At 51.9% G+C, this 15,506-nt stretch overlaps 1 protein-coding gene across 3 annotated transcripts; it reads right to left on the bottom strand.

Annotated features, from left to right (window-relative positions):
- Nucleotides 1–2,430: 2,430 nt before the first annotated feature.
- INTS15 (integrator complex subunit 15) lies at nt 2,431–14,367 on the bottom strand. Of its 3 annotated transcripts, none has more exons than XM_061209478.1 (6): nt 13,883–14,367; nt 13,217–13,438; nt 10,997–11,162; nt 7,788–8,312; nt 6,955–6,994; nt 2,431–3,256 (listed from the first exon to the last, which is right to left on the bottom strand). In XM_061209478.1, exons 1-6 carry the CDS (start codon nt 14,072–14,074, stop codon nt 3,055–3,057), a joined length of 1,347 nt encoding a protein of 448 aa, XP_061065461.1. In that variant the 5' UTR covers nt 14,075–14,367; the 3' UTR covers nt 2,431–3,054. The 3 variants fall into 3 exon arrangements, with proteins under 3 accessions (XP_061065461.1, XP_061065463.1, XP_061065462.1); XM_061209480.1 differs by having other exon boundaries at nt 2,431–2,738; XM_061209479.1 differs by lacking the exon at nt 13,883–14,367 and adding an exon at nt 13,642–13,861.
- Between the last annotated feature and the right edge of the window lie 1,139 nt (nt 14,368–15,506).

The following is a 15,506-nucleotide window of genomic DNA, read 5'->3' as shown; positions in this document are numbered from 1 at the left end:
GCCCAAGCGACCAGGTCTGGCAACGACCAGCTCTAGGTGCTCTCTAGTTTAGCACAGAACCCAGTCCCCGCTGGGGTCTAATTCTGGAAGCTTCATCCCTTGACATCACCTGCCTGGTCCCTAGAGACATCCAAGTTTACAGCACCTAGTCGGACAGTCCTCTATTGATGCCTATTTGAGGTGTGTCTGGATCTTCCTTATTAAAGAAATACTGCACCCAGCATTTCCATATATATGTGTATGTGTATATATATGTATATCTTTCTCTCCAAAGGAATCAAAAACATGTTCACAGAAAACCTTGTACACAAATGTTCATAGCAGCAATATTCATAAGAGCCAAAGGGTTCAAATGTCCATCAACTAATTAATGGATAAACAAAATGTGGTCCATCCATACAATGGAATATTATTTGGCCTTAAAAAGTAACCAAGAACTGACACTTTACAGTATGGATGAACCTTGAACACATTATGTTAATTGAAATATTCCAGTCACAAAAGAACATATACTGTATGATTCCATTTATATGAAATGTCTAGAAAAGGCAAATCTACGAAGACAGAAAGTAGACTAGTTGTTGCCAAGGGCTGGGAGGAGGGGGTTAGTGACTGCTAATTGTTGCAAGGCTTCTTTTTGGGATGGTGAAATGTCCCAAGACAGATAGTGGTGATGGTTGCACAACTCTGTAAATAAACTGAAAACCGCTGAATTGTACCCCTTAAATTAGTGAACTGGGTATGTGAATTATCTGCCCATAAAACCGTTACTTAGAAAACAAACAATACAGCCCTGAACATCCTTGTACATCTCTTTCTAGTATTGCTGGACCACAGAATCATCTTATCTTCTAATTTCTCCAGAGCAGCTAAACTGATTCACTCTACCACAAACCGCGATCCTTCTCTCCCCACACCTTTAGCGACACTTTCTATTTTGTTGATCTGATGGGTAAGTAAAAAAATGGCATTTCACTTTAATTTATATTTCCCTGGTTACCAGTGTTAGAATCTTTTATTTATTGGCCATCTGTATTTTCTCTTCTATGAATTTTCTGTTCATGTCCTTCACTCAGTTTTAAAATTGGAATGTCTTTGGATTAATGTGTAGTTTTTATATACACTCTGGGTAGATACACTTTGTTTCATATGTTGCCTAATATTTTCTCACATGTCAGTTTTTAATGGATGTAAAACACTTAGCACATAACAACAGGAGGTCCATCGTTTTTAATATGCTGACTTAATTGCCCACATACTGCTAAAAATACCACAAAGGAAGTCTGTGGCTCTAGTGGCTTTATTTCCTACATTTTCCCTTTCTTTTTATTTTGGCAAAAACCACCTTGGGTCTGAGAGGAGCTAAGACTATCTAGCCCTGGACACGGATGGTGACAACCACCTTCCGAGACAGAGCCAGGTTTAGAGACCCTCTCCAACCAGGAAGCAGTGTGAGAGCTCCTCTTCCACCCTTTTCAGAAACGCTTGGTACCAGAGTTGAACACGAACCAGCAAGTGCTAATCTCCTTAGTTCCGTGGATGAGTCCCACCAAGAGAGATGGAAGCAGAGACTTGACTTTGGTTCCTGCCCTGACATCAGCAGATTTATACGTAAACAGGAAACACTGGGATAATGAAATCAAACTCAAAGAAAAGGTAATTTCCTGTCTAGTTCACGGCTCTCAAAAGCAACTTAAAAGCAGGGTCCTGATAGGCTTCACTTGCAGGCTGGTTCCTACACACCGGCTGGGGCGGTGGGAGCCTGGCTGAGCACTCCCGGGGCCCACGGAAGACCACGAGCTCGTGTCCCTGAGAAAGCACCCATGGTCACGGACCCCAGAGGCCAAGTACAGCCCTCACAGCAAAACTGCACTACCTTGAGAGATGCCTTGAACTCCAGATGAAAAAAAAGAGACAGACAGAGACACACACACACACACACACACACACACACACACACACACAATCTGGTTTGGTCTGGTCTTCCAGGGCACGGACTTCAGCAACAGCAGGGTAAACAACGGCAAGGTTAAATTTTACCCCTTCGAGTTAATCTTGGTCCTCCATGCTCACTGTTTGCTGTCACCGCCTCTCATTCCTCACGTTCAGCCTAGGGGAGCCCAGCAATGGGGTTACTGATTATCCTTCCTTCCTCGCCAAACCAGTAAGTGAGAACTCCAAGCAGACACCTTCCAACCACGTGCTGGAGAAAACTCCTGAGGCCTGAGTTTTGTTCCTGAAGGAAGAAAGGAGCCGTAACTGAAGCAGACAGACCCTGGGTGCCCTGCACAGGGTGGGGAGCGTCTGCAGCGTTTCTGCCAAAAGGAGCGCCTACAATTGTATCCAGTCTTCTCACCAGGATTGCTGCGGACTGGGGAGGACATTTCCGAGGCTCACGGCTACTAAGTTTTTAAAACACAGTCCACAAAGTCTATGAAACTGTTTAGACAAAGTTTATTTGAACATATGGAAGGAAAACTTAGAGACCCCAATAAAACAGAGACGTTCCTTTCCCCACTGATGGGGGCCACGCTCACAGGTTCCCCTGACCCGTGGGGACCAAGTGCTGGGTGAGAGCTCGCCATGCCGACGGTTCAGCCTCGCGCTCCTGGAGCCGTGGGAGTGCCTTGTGCTCCTGGCGGGACGCAGCCCGTACACAAGGAGGGAAGCCAGACACGTGGACTCGCAGGCGCCGCTCCTCCACCAGCGCTCCGACGGCACAGGCTCAGGCTGTGCGTCTGAAATGACACCCCAGACCACAGGCTCACAGCCCTGGCAGCTTTTACAGATGCCCGCATCGCTCCGCAGAGGGCTGGACGTTTCCTTTCATCGATCCCATCTGGACTTTTACGAATGAGACAGGTAGGAGGTGCCTGGACGGCGACGTCGCAGAACTTCCGCACCACCGACCCGGTTCTGCGGTTCTGCAGCGAGGAGGGGCCGCCTGGCTGCCCCCTGAGCCCTCTCCTATGGATCGGTCATCCTTTCCGGGGAAGGCTTCCTCCAACCAGGCATGGGAGGCACGGTGCCACTGAGCAGTTCACGGGGGCCAGCCTAGCGGATGGGCCTGAACGGGAAGGTCATGCCTGAGATGAAGGTGTGCCCGGGGTGCGTGGGCAGGGCAGGGTGGGCGGCAGGGTGGGCCGGCACAGCCCCGTAGCCCAGCGGGGGGGTGTGGATGTGAGGGTAGAACCCGGGAGGGAGCGCCGCGTGCGGCGACTGCGGCACGGGGCCCGAGATCACCAGCTGGAGAAGGCTGCAAACACAAGGAGAAGGGTTAGGATGTGCTGCTGCCAACGGTGATGTCCGCCCGACCCGTGGCGCTATGGGTGGGGGCAGGCTAGGCTGCCGTGGTGGTCCTTGCTCCTGGGCCGGGACAGACACCAAGTTTCCAGGAAGGACGGAGGGTGGCTCACGGCTGGGTAGCAGCAGGAGGGGGTGACCTGGAGGCGGCGGGATATACTGACAGACTGGGGCCCGGAGAGGTGAGGGGCCGCGGTTGGAAAAGCCAGGATCCTGCCGGCAGCGATGGGGAGGGAGAGAGGGGGCCTGTAGTCCACAGAAGCTCTGGACACAGCCTTGGCATCTGTGGCTTGGGGACCATGCAGGTCAGCATTGGTGTCAGCCTCACCGGTCCACACCTTCAGGGGTTGTGACTGAGGAGCCACAGCAAAAAGGACAGAGGGCCACGCTTCTCCAAGTCATTCCTAATGACTGAGTCCTAACTGAATTCCAAGCAAAGCCACACAGAAGGTGGCTTTTCACATGACCCTGACGTCCGGAGTCCTCAGGAATGGCCCCGGCCTGGACCCAGCCCTCACCCACTTTCAGGGCCCCCTCCTGCCCCACTCCCACCCCCAGGAGCCTTAGTCCTCCCCTCCCCACCCCCCTCCCACCCTGGCCTGCACTCTGCTCTCTGTGGTTCAGCACATCAACAGCCTCTGCCTCCAGGAAGTCCTCCTCCCTCCTGAATTCAGTGTTACCTCCTATGCTGGTCCCTTCTGAAACCCCTTGAAGAGCTTCCTCTCATTAGTCTCATCCTACCTAACACCACCCTCCCCTCCCAGCACGATCCGCAGAGCGTCCTAACTTTCTCACCACTTCTATCTTGTCCGGACTCAGCCCGAAATAACCAACTCCCCCGGTTACGCCCCTTCAGGTCAGAGGGCTCCTCCCCAGCCCTGCCCTCCCCCCGGATCCCCGGGCCTCTGTGCTTTGCTCTCCCAGCCTCACCCAGGGCCGTGGCTCCGGCTGGGTCCTGTCTCTCGAGTGTCTACACTGTCCCTCCACATCACCAAACCCCGCCTGCCAGGTCCCGTTCATGCCCACCACTTGCCCTTCAGCTTCCCGGTCCCACGAGGCCACACCTTCCCCGCACGCTGTCCTGCTTGGCCCAGCGAAAGCCCACCCCCCCGGGCCACTTCACCCTTGGGCGGACTGACTACGGTTGGCTGCTTCCTGGAGCTCTGAGACGAAGCGGGGGGCGGGCCTAGGTCTTTGGCAGAGTGACCCTCACGCTCTCCCACCCCCCAAGTACAAAGTCTGGTACCCTGGGCCCCCAGGAGGGGCTCAGGCAGTAAATCCAGGTGTGAAGAAAGCTGGTGCCTTTTAGTGGCTTGAAGCTCTTCTGACTCTTTTCACTATGTTTTAATAACTACCACGGTTTAATAACTCTGGGTAAGAAATTCAAGGAAAATAAGCAAACAAATAAGTAAGTCTAAGGAGGGAATACTGTGGAGGCAAAATGTAGGTCACATGCTCGTTTGAACCTGCACACCCTGCCACAGAGAGAAGGGGTTTCAGGAAGTTTCTGGTCTAGTCCAGAAGACAATTAACACAAAAGGAACAATCAGAAATCAAAGAGGTAGTCCAAGCGACTGTGGGCCACTCTTTCCCCACGTCAGTGTCAGGCTGCCCCCGGGGGACTGGGGCCCAGGGCTGTACGTAGGAGCAGCAGCTACAGGCCCCTGGGCGGGGGGGTCCCTCGGGGCTGTTAGAAGTTCCAGAGGATTCCCACGGGGACCCCTAGTTATAACACTAATATGATAAACGATTCATACCCTATCACTATTTTAATGCCCTGAAAACATTAAACATTAAATAAAAGCTGTGCACAAAGAAGGAAAAGATTACAAAGGGATTAGTGCAAGGAGGTGAAGAGGTGCCACTTGCACTGACGATGTCCTCAGACACAGGAGACTTTCTTGGAGGGAAGAAAGGAAAGAAGGAAGGGACGGAGGGAGGGAGACAAAGGAACAGTGTGGGTTCCCCAGGGCGAGGTGGCCTCTGCACAAGCTGTCCACCCTGCTGATGTCACATCTCAAGGTGGACCATTTTGTTGCTCCAGAAACCCCTGTTTAACCACCCAGATGCCTGCCTGGAGCTGCCTGCCCCTTAGAGCCCGACGCCAAGCTCCTGGCCCTCTGGCTGCAGCTCCTCTCCTGTCAGCCCAGGAAGTAGCATATGGCCCATCTTCTGGCCTCAAATTAAGCCTTTGCTCACCCTGCCACACCTGCCCCACTCCCGGGCCCCGGCAGGGCTGGTGGGTCAGGCCCTGGGCGGCTGGGAGCACACACGGTGCCGTGGGGCCTGGTGGGCACCCACCGGGTGGTGGGTGCGGCCCAGTGCGGCCCCTCTGTCCGCACTGCCTGCCAACGCCAGCCCTGGAGCCCCACTATCCACCTTAAAAACCAGTGCGACCCTCTGAAGAAAGAACTCAGCTGTTTTCATTCCTGTAAACGCTGCCCAGGTGCACACAGCAGGGAGCAGGGGAGTTCTGCCTTCAACTATAAACATCTCCTCACACCGTGGCCACATTTACTATTTTTAGTGGACACATAATGTTCCATCCTTCTGATGTATCACTACTAACTTACTAAGTATCCCTATGCTATGGGATGGTTAGTTTGTTTCTGACTTTTTGCTACTGATAAGACTGCCTTTACATGAAACATTTTTGTGCACATAGCTTTTTGCTTCTTAAGATTCAGTGAAATTAATTTGATTAAGAGAAACTCCTGTTACACAAATAACAGTAAAAGTGACAGTAGCTAACACTTCTTAGGTTATTTACACATCAAGTACCATTCTAAGTGCTTTCTATGTTTTTACTCAATTAATCCTCACAAAAATCCTACCACGGGAGCAGGGCGGGGGAGGCAGGGGGACCTGAGGCAGGTACTATTGTTTTCTTGATTTTATAGAGAAAACAGAGGTAGTGGGAACTCGCCCAAGGTCTTACAGATAGCAAGTAGTAGGGTTGGAATTCTCACCAGAAGCTGTTACGACCACACAGTTCCTGCTTCTCACCACTATTACCACCGCTTCCCCCCAGATTAGAACAATAACCACCACTTACGGAGAGACTCCCGTGTGCTGTGGACAAAGAACTTCGCAAACACCACCTCGTTTAAACCTCACTACAACCCTGTGAGGCAGGTGAATTACGGTCCCCATTTTACAAGGGGGGAAACCAAGGCAAGAGTCAGCCCCGGCGTCACAGCAAACCACAGACAGAACCACGTTCAGAACCCGGTCTGTGCCACCCGAGACCAAGGCGCTGGCATAACCGACACAGTATTTCCCTAAGGGCTGTGCAATCAATGTCGCCAACAGCGCACGACATCACCACAACACACACGCACGCTGACTTAGTGAGCAGTAAAGGACCCCCAAGTTCGCTCCGGCTTCTTCCTTGACGCCCAGAAGGACGGCCACTTTTCCTACCTCGTTGATGGACTCCCTGCTTGGGCTTCCTCTCCTGTGTTATGCTATCACATCCATTCCCCCACTTACTGTCAGGTTCTGGGGGGCCCCTTATTCACAGAAGCTCTAGACCCTACAGACCAGCTCTCCCCAAGAAGCCACGACAAGGGGTCCGCCCTGCCTTGCACCCTCCCACTCCTGCACCCACCCCCGCCCCCGCCCAGCTAGAAGTCTTGGGAGGGCACTTACTTATTATGGGGCAGCCGGGAGCACAGGGTTCTCAGGTCATCTGGAATGAAGGAGACACAGAATTAAGGAAGGGCCTGGAGATGCCGAGGTGAGAGGTTTGCTGATGTTCAAGCGTGCTAGCGAGACAGTAACAGCAGCTCATGCTCAACTTCCTAGCATCGTTTAGAAGCTGGGCTCTCTTTTTCTTCAATTCTTGCTTTAACACACGCCCTCAACAGAAGACATCACTTAGGAAAGGGGGCAGCTCTACTGGCAATTTGTCAGATGGCTGGGAAAAGGCCCAGAGACAGGAGATCAGACGCCCAAGGCTAAGAGCGAGATAAGAGGGAAACCCATCTCCAGGGACTACTGCATGGGCCTCAGGCAACGTCTGTGAGCCGGCAGTCCAAAAGCAAACAAGTGTGTCGTTAGCATCAGATCATTCTTCTGGGCGAGTTCAAGCACTGAAATGCAGAATTAAGGAGCCCTCTGAACAGGTGATGGGAATGTTTCCTGCACTTAAACAGGTGCATTTCATTGTATGTAAATTATGCCGCAACAGAAAAGAACTGCAGAAAAAGAAAAGATGCCCTGAGAGGAAGGACATTAAGCCATTATTATCTACGCTCTGGAGGCATCCCCAGGCCTGGGCAAAACAGCCAGGAGACACCCAGATGCCACGGCCACAGGATTCTAGCTGGGCGCGTCCTGCGACTTCCGCCCACCTCCCCTGCGTTCACTGAGAGGAAAGACGTCCTAAAGGCGGAGAACAGTCCTTGTCCAGGAGCCCCTATTTTCCTTCCGACGGGCGGTGGTGACCCGCCCCAGGGAGGCCGGGCCAGGCAGTCACCCACCTCTCGTGCACAGCAGGGCGCCAGAGGCCATGGCCACCTGCAGAGCCTGGGCCAGCCGGTCCAGGGAGAGCTCGATCTCCTGGGAGGCGTTGAGGGGGTTCAGTTCATCCGCCAGTCTGTTGATCTCCTCCACCAGCGGGACCATGTGGTCAAAGAGGATGAGCCCCAGGCGGCCGTACAGGTTCTTCTCAGTCAAGTGCCCCTGGAGCATCATGAGGACCTGCAGGACGCTGAGGTGGAGCTTTGAGTACAAGAGGTGGGAGTCTCTGTCCAGCCCCGCCGAGTCCTTGGTGACTTTGGCAGTGACGTGGCCATTGGCTAAGGGGGGTTTCTTCTTCCTTTTGTAAGCCAGAGGGGCCTTCACACACCAGCGGATCAATCCAGTGAGCGGGGTGAGCTCTAAAAATCCTATTGGGAGATTGGCTGCGATTGGAGTATTTAAAAAAGTGATGAGAATCAACCTCGGGTCCTCACAAATCCAGTTGACAATCATCTCAAGCAAGTCCAGCGGTGGGATGAGATCGTCTGCAAAACAAAGTCAGAAGGGTCTTCAGCCCCACGGACAGGAGACGGGGAAAGGCGGACCTTCAAGCTCACAGTACTCATCACCCGACATCCAGATGACGCACCTCTGTCCTCACCTACCCTCTGTCTCCTTTCCTGGAACGTCCCCTCCGAGAGGGCTGGGCTCTCATCCGACTTAGGAATGCCTGGCCATGGTTGGGCTCAACACGTTAAACCAACAATTCCCTAGAACTCCATTATGCCTTGTGATCCTATGTGTCAATTTAAATAAAAGTCCACTATCTATGTCCAGAACTACCACCCCCACACTTCCTCCCTTCCCTTGTGAGTAGGTTTCATCCCTGTGTTTGGTGTCCCCTCAGCGGTGCGGTGACAGCTACGGTGGCCTTCAGGGAGCAGCTCAGAGGCCAGACGACGATCTGTCAGCTGCCAGGAGCCATCCCAGCCCCAAACCTGGAACCTCTAAGCAAGGCCTGGCCTCCTGTGATCCCTGAGATCTAGTACATTCTATGGCAAGACAGAGAACAGTAATTATAAAAACAAAAGTTGACATTTATTCTGAGTTTACGACATGCCAGGCACCGGGCTAAGTCCTAACACAGATGAACTCACTTAATCCTCACACAAACCACCTATTATATAAAGGATGAGGAAACTGAGGCACAGAGATGTTAAATCATTTCCTCTAGACTCATTAAAACTACGTGGTGGGGCTTCCCTGGTGGCGCAGTGGTTGAGAATCTGCCTGCCAATGCAGGGGACACGGGTTCGAGCCCTGGTCTGGGAAGATCCCACATGCCGCGGAGCAACTGGGCCCGTGAGCCACAATTACTGAGCCTGTGCGTCTGGAGCCTGTGCTCCGCAACAAGAGAGGCCGCGAGAGTGAGAGGCCCGCGCACCGCGATGAAGAGTGGCCCCCGCTTGCCACAACTAGAGAAAGCCCTCGCACAGAAACGAAGACCCAACACAGCCATAAATAAACAAATAAATAAATAAAATTAAAAAAAAAAAAAAAAAAAAAACTACGTGGTGGGCCCAGACCTGACCCCAGGTGGCCCAGCTCTTACCACCAGGCTACACCGCCCACCCTGGGGTCAGCGGACACTGCCCTTAGGCTGTCTGTGTGCGTGGGAGCGGGTCCCCAGCCTCCTGCCTCTGAGGCTGTGCACCCCTCAGCTCATGAAGAAGCTGGGGATGACGGCGCCCCTTCCAGGCTGCTGAGGTCCAGAGCCCAGCATGAGGAGCGAGAGTGAGGGGCAGAGTGGGCCCCGTGCTGGTGTGACGTCTCCAACTGCTCTTGCTCAGGAGACACCGGCCCTTCCCCTGGGATTGTCTACTGTCTGGGGCTAACCCACGCCCTTCCCTTCTGCTACGCAACGACGGTGGCAACAGGGAGCAGTTGTCGCCTATGACCTTTCCTTGGCAAAATAAACAGTGGTGACCCTGTGTCCGGCCCCTTGACTCCCCGAGACGTTTCTGTCTGGGACACGCCAGTCTCAGGCCCACTCCTCCAGCAACCCAGCCCCTCCCCCGCCCCACACACGTCTAGCTGGGGCATCTCCGAAGCCTGAAGGTGGCATATGCACACATGCTGTGTACACGTGTGCTCTGTGAGCTGATCTCCCTGTGCTATGCGGCTGCTTCCCACTAGCTATCTATTTCACATTTGGTAGTGCATATACGTCCATGCCACTCTCTCACTTCGTCCCAGCTTACCCTTCCCCCTCCCTGTGTCCTCAAGTCCATTCTCTACGTCTGTGTGGGAACTATTTTAAAAGGACCAAAGTGACATAACAACTATGTATGAGCCTTGACTGGATCCCGAATTCTCCTGGTCCCTCAAAAGGGGGGAAAAAGGCTATAAAAGACATTATTGAGACAATCAAGGAAATCTGAACAACGGCTATATATGAGATAAAAGTATTTTGTCAGTATTTAATTTCTTACATGTGATAATGATATCATGTTTGTGTAAGGGAATGTTCTTGTTCTTAGATACACATTTAAGTACTTGGAACCTGACATTGGCAACAAACTCAAGGGTTCAGGAAAAAAAATACTTGTGAGTGTGTATGTGGAGAGACGGAAAGAAAGAGAGAGCAAAAGGAAAAGAGAAAAAAAAGAATATATGGCAAATGTTAATAACTGCTGAACCTCGGTGAGAGATATACAAACCTTTGTTGTAATATTCTTGCAGCTTTCCTGAAGTTTTGCAATTTTTCAAAATAAAAAGTCGGGAATAAGAAAGCGAGTCATGGGGACTTCCCCGGTGGCCCACTGGTTAGGATGCTGTGCTTCCAATGCGGGGACCACGGGTTCAGTCCCTGCTTAGGGAACTAAGATCACACATGCCGAGTGGTATGTTCCACACACACACACACAAAAAGCAGGTCCTGTCTGGGGAGAAAGCCACATCTGCCCCAGACACCAGACCCTTGCTTATTAGCTGTCTGCCACCTGGACCATTCTGAGTCAGGCAAATGGGACTCACTAAGGAAAGTTCCCTGTTAGCAAATTCCAGAGGTGCAGGTGGCCCATCCCTTTAGCTTTCAGCCTGAAATAAAATACACAGTTCAGAGAGAGAGAGAAAAAAAAAAGGCCATCCGCTGGCTGGGTGTTCAGTGCAAATATAACTAGCAATCGGCCGAAGCCTCTTTAAGGCTAACAATCTGTTTAAAGTTTACCTGACGACAGGTCATACAGCGCAGTGACTGAGGTTACGAACTGGCAGCAGAAGCGAGGGCTGGCACTGAATATCTGCTTCAGCGTCTGAACGGATCCCGGCACCAGACAGCAGTAGTCATCCACGAGGGCCCTGGCTAACCGCACACAGTAGACCACAGGCGTCCGCTGGAAAGAAGCCACAGTCCACGTAACTACAGGTGTCGTGAGCCAGGAGACTAGCAACTATGTACACACGGTGAACATCAGAACTGGCAGAACCCCTTCCGAGAGGGGAAGAAGACGTTAACAGCTTACTTTGAAGCAGGGGTTGGCAAACGAAAGCCCACAGACCAAATCCACCCTGCCACCTGTTTTTGTAAATAAAGTTTTATTGAAACACAGCCCTGCTCATGTGTTTGCCTATTGCCTCAGGCTGCTCCTGCACTACAAGGGCACAGCTGAGTAGGGGTGACAGAGATCATATGACCCGAGGGACTTCCCTGGTGGTCCAGTGGCTAAGACTCCACGCTCCCAATGCAGGGGGCCCGGGTTCGATCCCTGGTCAGGGCACTAGATCCTGCATGTCGCAACTAAAGATCCCGCACATGGTAATGAAGATCCCGCGTGCAGCAACTAAGACCCGGAGCAGCCAAATAAATAAACATTTTTTTAAAAAAAGAGAGAGATCATATGACCTGAAAAGCCTAAAATGTTTACTATCTTGCCCTTTACATGAAAGGCCTGCTGACCTTTGTAGTTTACTCGGGAAAAAATCATTCCTGAGTTCAAGTGAGGAAACGACAATTTTTGTAACCCTACAGGTGAGACTCCAAAGGTAAAAATTAACAGTTGGTACCACTTTGATGTGACTTAGGAGAGTCTGTGAACTATCACATAATTTAGAGCAGTACTTTCTCAATTTCTCCTACAATCCTTTCCTATTACGGATTCCGTTAATACTTTTAAACCCTACATCACCACCCCCCCGTCTTTCTCCTTCCCACTCAGATGCCCATCTGTAGCCACATTTAACCATTGCTCAGGATGCTACAGTTCCAGGGCTACAACACGGCCTGCAGGGCAAACTGCAAGGAGGCATCAGGCCAGATTGTTCATTCACGCACCAAACCAGCCATCTCCACCCTTTTCTCTGGAGGAAGCTGCAGCCCTACACCACAGTGTGGCAAACCCTGACCCAAGCCACAAGACCCTTTCCTGTTACATCTGCTTTCACTTTGCCAAAATGCCAGTGCAACAGCACCATGAGAGATAAATGGAAAATTATATGATGAATTTCAAGATGCTAAACTTGACTTCATCAGGTTGTCAAGGGATAGAAGTAATCTTGACATTAAATACAACACACAACATTTATTCAGGTGTCCCAGAAATCAGAATGGTGGCCATTAAGGTACAGATTCCCTTGAGATTTACCTGTGTATTACAAAGAATTTACCTGCGTATTACAAAGAACAAAATATATTTTTACTAGCCAAATTTTAAAGATAAATAAGATCACAGGAAAAACATTTAAATAAACTGAAAAAAACCCAAATGATTTCAAACCTGGGAATGAAGCAGGTTTGAAAAACTGAATGTAGTAAATTTTGTTAGCTTAGCTGAGGATCATGTTAATCAAAAATTTGAGTTAATAATTACTCTAAGTGGATTATGAATTTTTCAACAACTCTGAGTAACCAAAAAGCAAAACAGATCTTCCAAAAACCTATCTAACACGAAGTCTACTATGAAAATACTTTTTTTTTTTTTTTTTAGATATTTTAAAACACTATAGAAGGCTCCTATGTTCATATCCATTAGAAGAGCCATCACCTTTGAAATGGCACCCTGGAACAACTCCGTTTACTGATCTAACTGTATAAAAAACAAGCAAACATTGCCACAGTTTGACACATAATGACCTTTAAAAAAAAAAAGAATCCAATCTTTGAGACTGCATGCATAGCTGTTTTCAAACTCCTACCTTATTGTTTTCAACTAAGAAAAATGATTTTTCACTTATTCTGAAGATGGAGCCTTCATTTACCGTTACAAACTACTGTTTTCTCAAGAATGGTGATCACCTGTATATATAGGTGTGGGGTATCAGCATACAGGGCAGGAACATCAAGGAGATAACATATGGAAAAGACCTCTCTAGAAATCCAATTAAATTAAACTTCCTGACACGAAACACCTCTTCAGAGACTCTCAGGAGAAGGCTACCTCTAGAGACGTACCTGGAGCCAGGAGGCTGCACACTCCAACACTGGGATTCGACACACAGCCACTGCCATGGAGACCAGCTTTCCCAACAAGCTCATTCGGCTGTCATCGGCTTTGTTCCCTTGGGGGCTGAAAAGCGATGAGAAAATAATCTGCCGGACAGAGTCCTTGGTTTGCTCCTGGAAATAACTGCACATGATTTCAAGAAGTTGGAGCTCCTGAAGTGAATTCAATCTCTGTAAAACAAATCCAGGAGAAGCGATGAGAAATTCAGCCTATTAATTTCACACAGTGAGAAAACAGAAAACACTGGCTTCCCCACGGAACTTTTCACCTCCCTAGAGCCCGGGTCCCACGGAGTAGAACTCTCTACTGTTAATCTCGAGAAATACCATTCTACGTCATTATGCATCACCCTAGGGGGCTCAGGATGACCTACAGCGGTTTGAGATTCTCGGTAACAGGCCTTTAAAGTCTCTTCCTTTAACACCATTGAGACATGGTTGTCACAAGCCCCGCAAAACGGGCATTTTGGCTGCTGCTGAAGGAGCAAGGCCAAGGGCGAGGACGGAGCCCCCGATCCGAAGAGCGTTTGTGGTCTGGCCGACGCTTGTCACCGAGAAGGAAAAAGGAGCCGGAGTTTACTTATCGGGGACGCGGCAGCCGGCCGCCCGGCGCACCTTGGGCTGCGCGCCGCGCTCCTTGGGCACCTGGAACACGAACTCCTCGAGCAGCTCCACAGGGCCCTTGTCCACGATGGGCAGCGGCGCGCTCTGCAGCTGGCTGCTGAAGTAGATGTCCAGGTGGTACAGCACCTCCTTGGCGGCGCTGAGCGCGTCGCGGCGCAAGAGCGAGTGGCGGATGTCGCTCATGGTGCCACCTCTGCGGCCGGGGCGCCAGGAGCGCGGCGGGACTTCCGCCCCGGGCCCCGCGGACGCGCCCGCCGCTGCCGAGACAAAGAGGCCGCGAGCCGGACTCCGCCCGCCGACCCTGGGCCTGGGCCGCGGCGCCCGCCCGCTCCCCGCTCCCCGTTCGGGCCCGCTCAGGGGGCCACCGCCGCCGCCAGCGGCCAGCGGGCGCCCCGGGTGTGCGACTCCGGCGCCACCAAGAGCCCTGGGAACCCGATGCCGCGGAGTCGAAAGGCGGCGGATACCTAGCGCGGCGACGGCGGCCCGCAAGGGCCAAGCGGAGGCGCTGGCGAGGGCCCGCCCCCTGAGGGCGCCCCCTGGCGGCTCGGCCCGCGGGCGCGGAAGGGCCCCGCCCCTCCCCTGAACCTCGCCCCTGGGCCCCGCGACCGCCGAGCGGGTCCCGAGCGGCCGAGCTGGGGGCCAAATCCAGCAGCGAACACACTCTAGGTCTTGTGCGCGCCCCCCAGTCCCGCAACGCCCGCCCGGAGCTCCCCTTGCTTTCTCTGCGCGGCGCCCAAAGCCTACACGTGTGACTTCATGTAGCTTTTCCAAGGATAGGGTGGTGGTGCAGGGCCGTGGCTCAGGCCTCAGCCGTTCATCTTTAACGTTATATCTAGTCTGAACTCGGGGCTGCGACGACAAATGATGCCTGCCTACCTGAGAGTCCCTATTCCCCAGCCCCCTCCAGATTGGCCCCGCCTAGCCTGGGAGGGCCGTAGGAATCAGGTCTCCTGCTCCTGACCGCTAAGACCTGAAAACCTAAACCCTTAGCACTTTCTATGAATCTCTTTTCCTGCATTCATCTCTCTGCAATGAATGAAAAGGGGGGTTAGCCTGGGATTTTAAAAACGGCAGAAATGAGTTGAATGTGGCCACAAGAGGCCAGTGGAGGGCAGGCCAGAGGCCACAGGAATGAGCCTTCTGTAAAAGGTCCATTCTGGCCTGAGGGTGGGCCTAGGAGAGGATGCTGGGTGTGGTCAAGGAGATGAAAAAAGCCAAGGCCTTTCCCAGGGAAAGATGGAAAGGACATTAAAGAGGGTGCAGCTGGGACAACTTCAAGTCACGGAGACCCTCCTGCACATCAGGGGACACAGCCATAAGGCCCCTCCTGTCCAGGAGCCCAGTGGGAGACCAAGGTCAACTGGAACCTCTGGGAATTCACCTTTGAGCCCCTTGGCACCAGGACTTCAGAGATGCTCCACTCCAGCCGGCTGAATCAACAGAGGATGAGCAAGGGGTATTTTTGCCCCAGGGTTTATTAGCATGGCACCTGGCAAGGCTTAGGCACTCAGTAAACACTAGTTTTCCCTTCCCTTCCTTAGCTACTGAGAGCCAATTCATAAACACAGCAGAAACTGGGAAAAAAGAAATAAACCAATGCTTAGAAAGTAAGTAT

Source organism: Eubalaena glacialis, chromosome 13 (assembly GCF_028564815.1).
Source record: "Eubalaena glacialis isolate mEubGla1 chromosome 13, mEubGla1.1.hap2.+ XY, whole genome shotgun sequence".
In the NCBI taxonomy this organism is placed as follows: domain Eukaryota; kingdom Metazoa; phylum Chordata; class Mammalia; order Artiodactyla; family Balaenidae; genus Eubalaena; species Eubalaena glacialis.
The sequence above is the reverse complement of the archived record's forward strand: the minus strand, read 5'-3'. Positions and strand labels throughout refer to the sequence as shown.

Coding starts and splice junctions, on each gene's coding strand:
- INTS15 (XM_061209478.1), bottom strand. CDS start 14,074: ATGAGCGACATCCGCCACTCGCTCTTGCGCCGCGACGCGCTCAGCGCC. Junction 13,439..13,882: donor AGCGCGGCGCGCAGCCCAAG/GTGCGCCGGGCG, acceptor TTTGTTTTACAG/AGATTGAATTCACTTCAGGA. Junction 6,995..7,787: donor CGCCCTGCTGTGCACGAGAG/GTGGGTGACTGC, acceptor CCTTCATTCCAG/ATGACCTGAGAACCCTGTGC.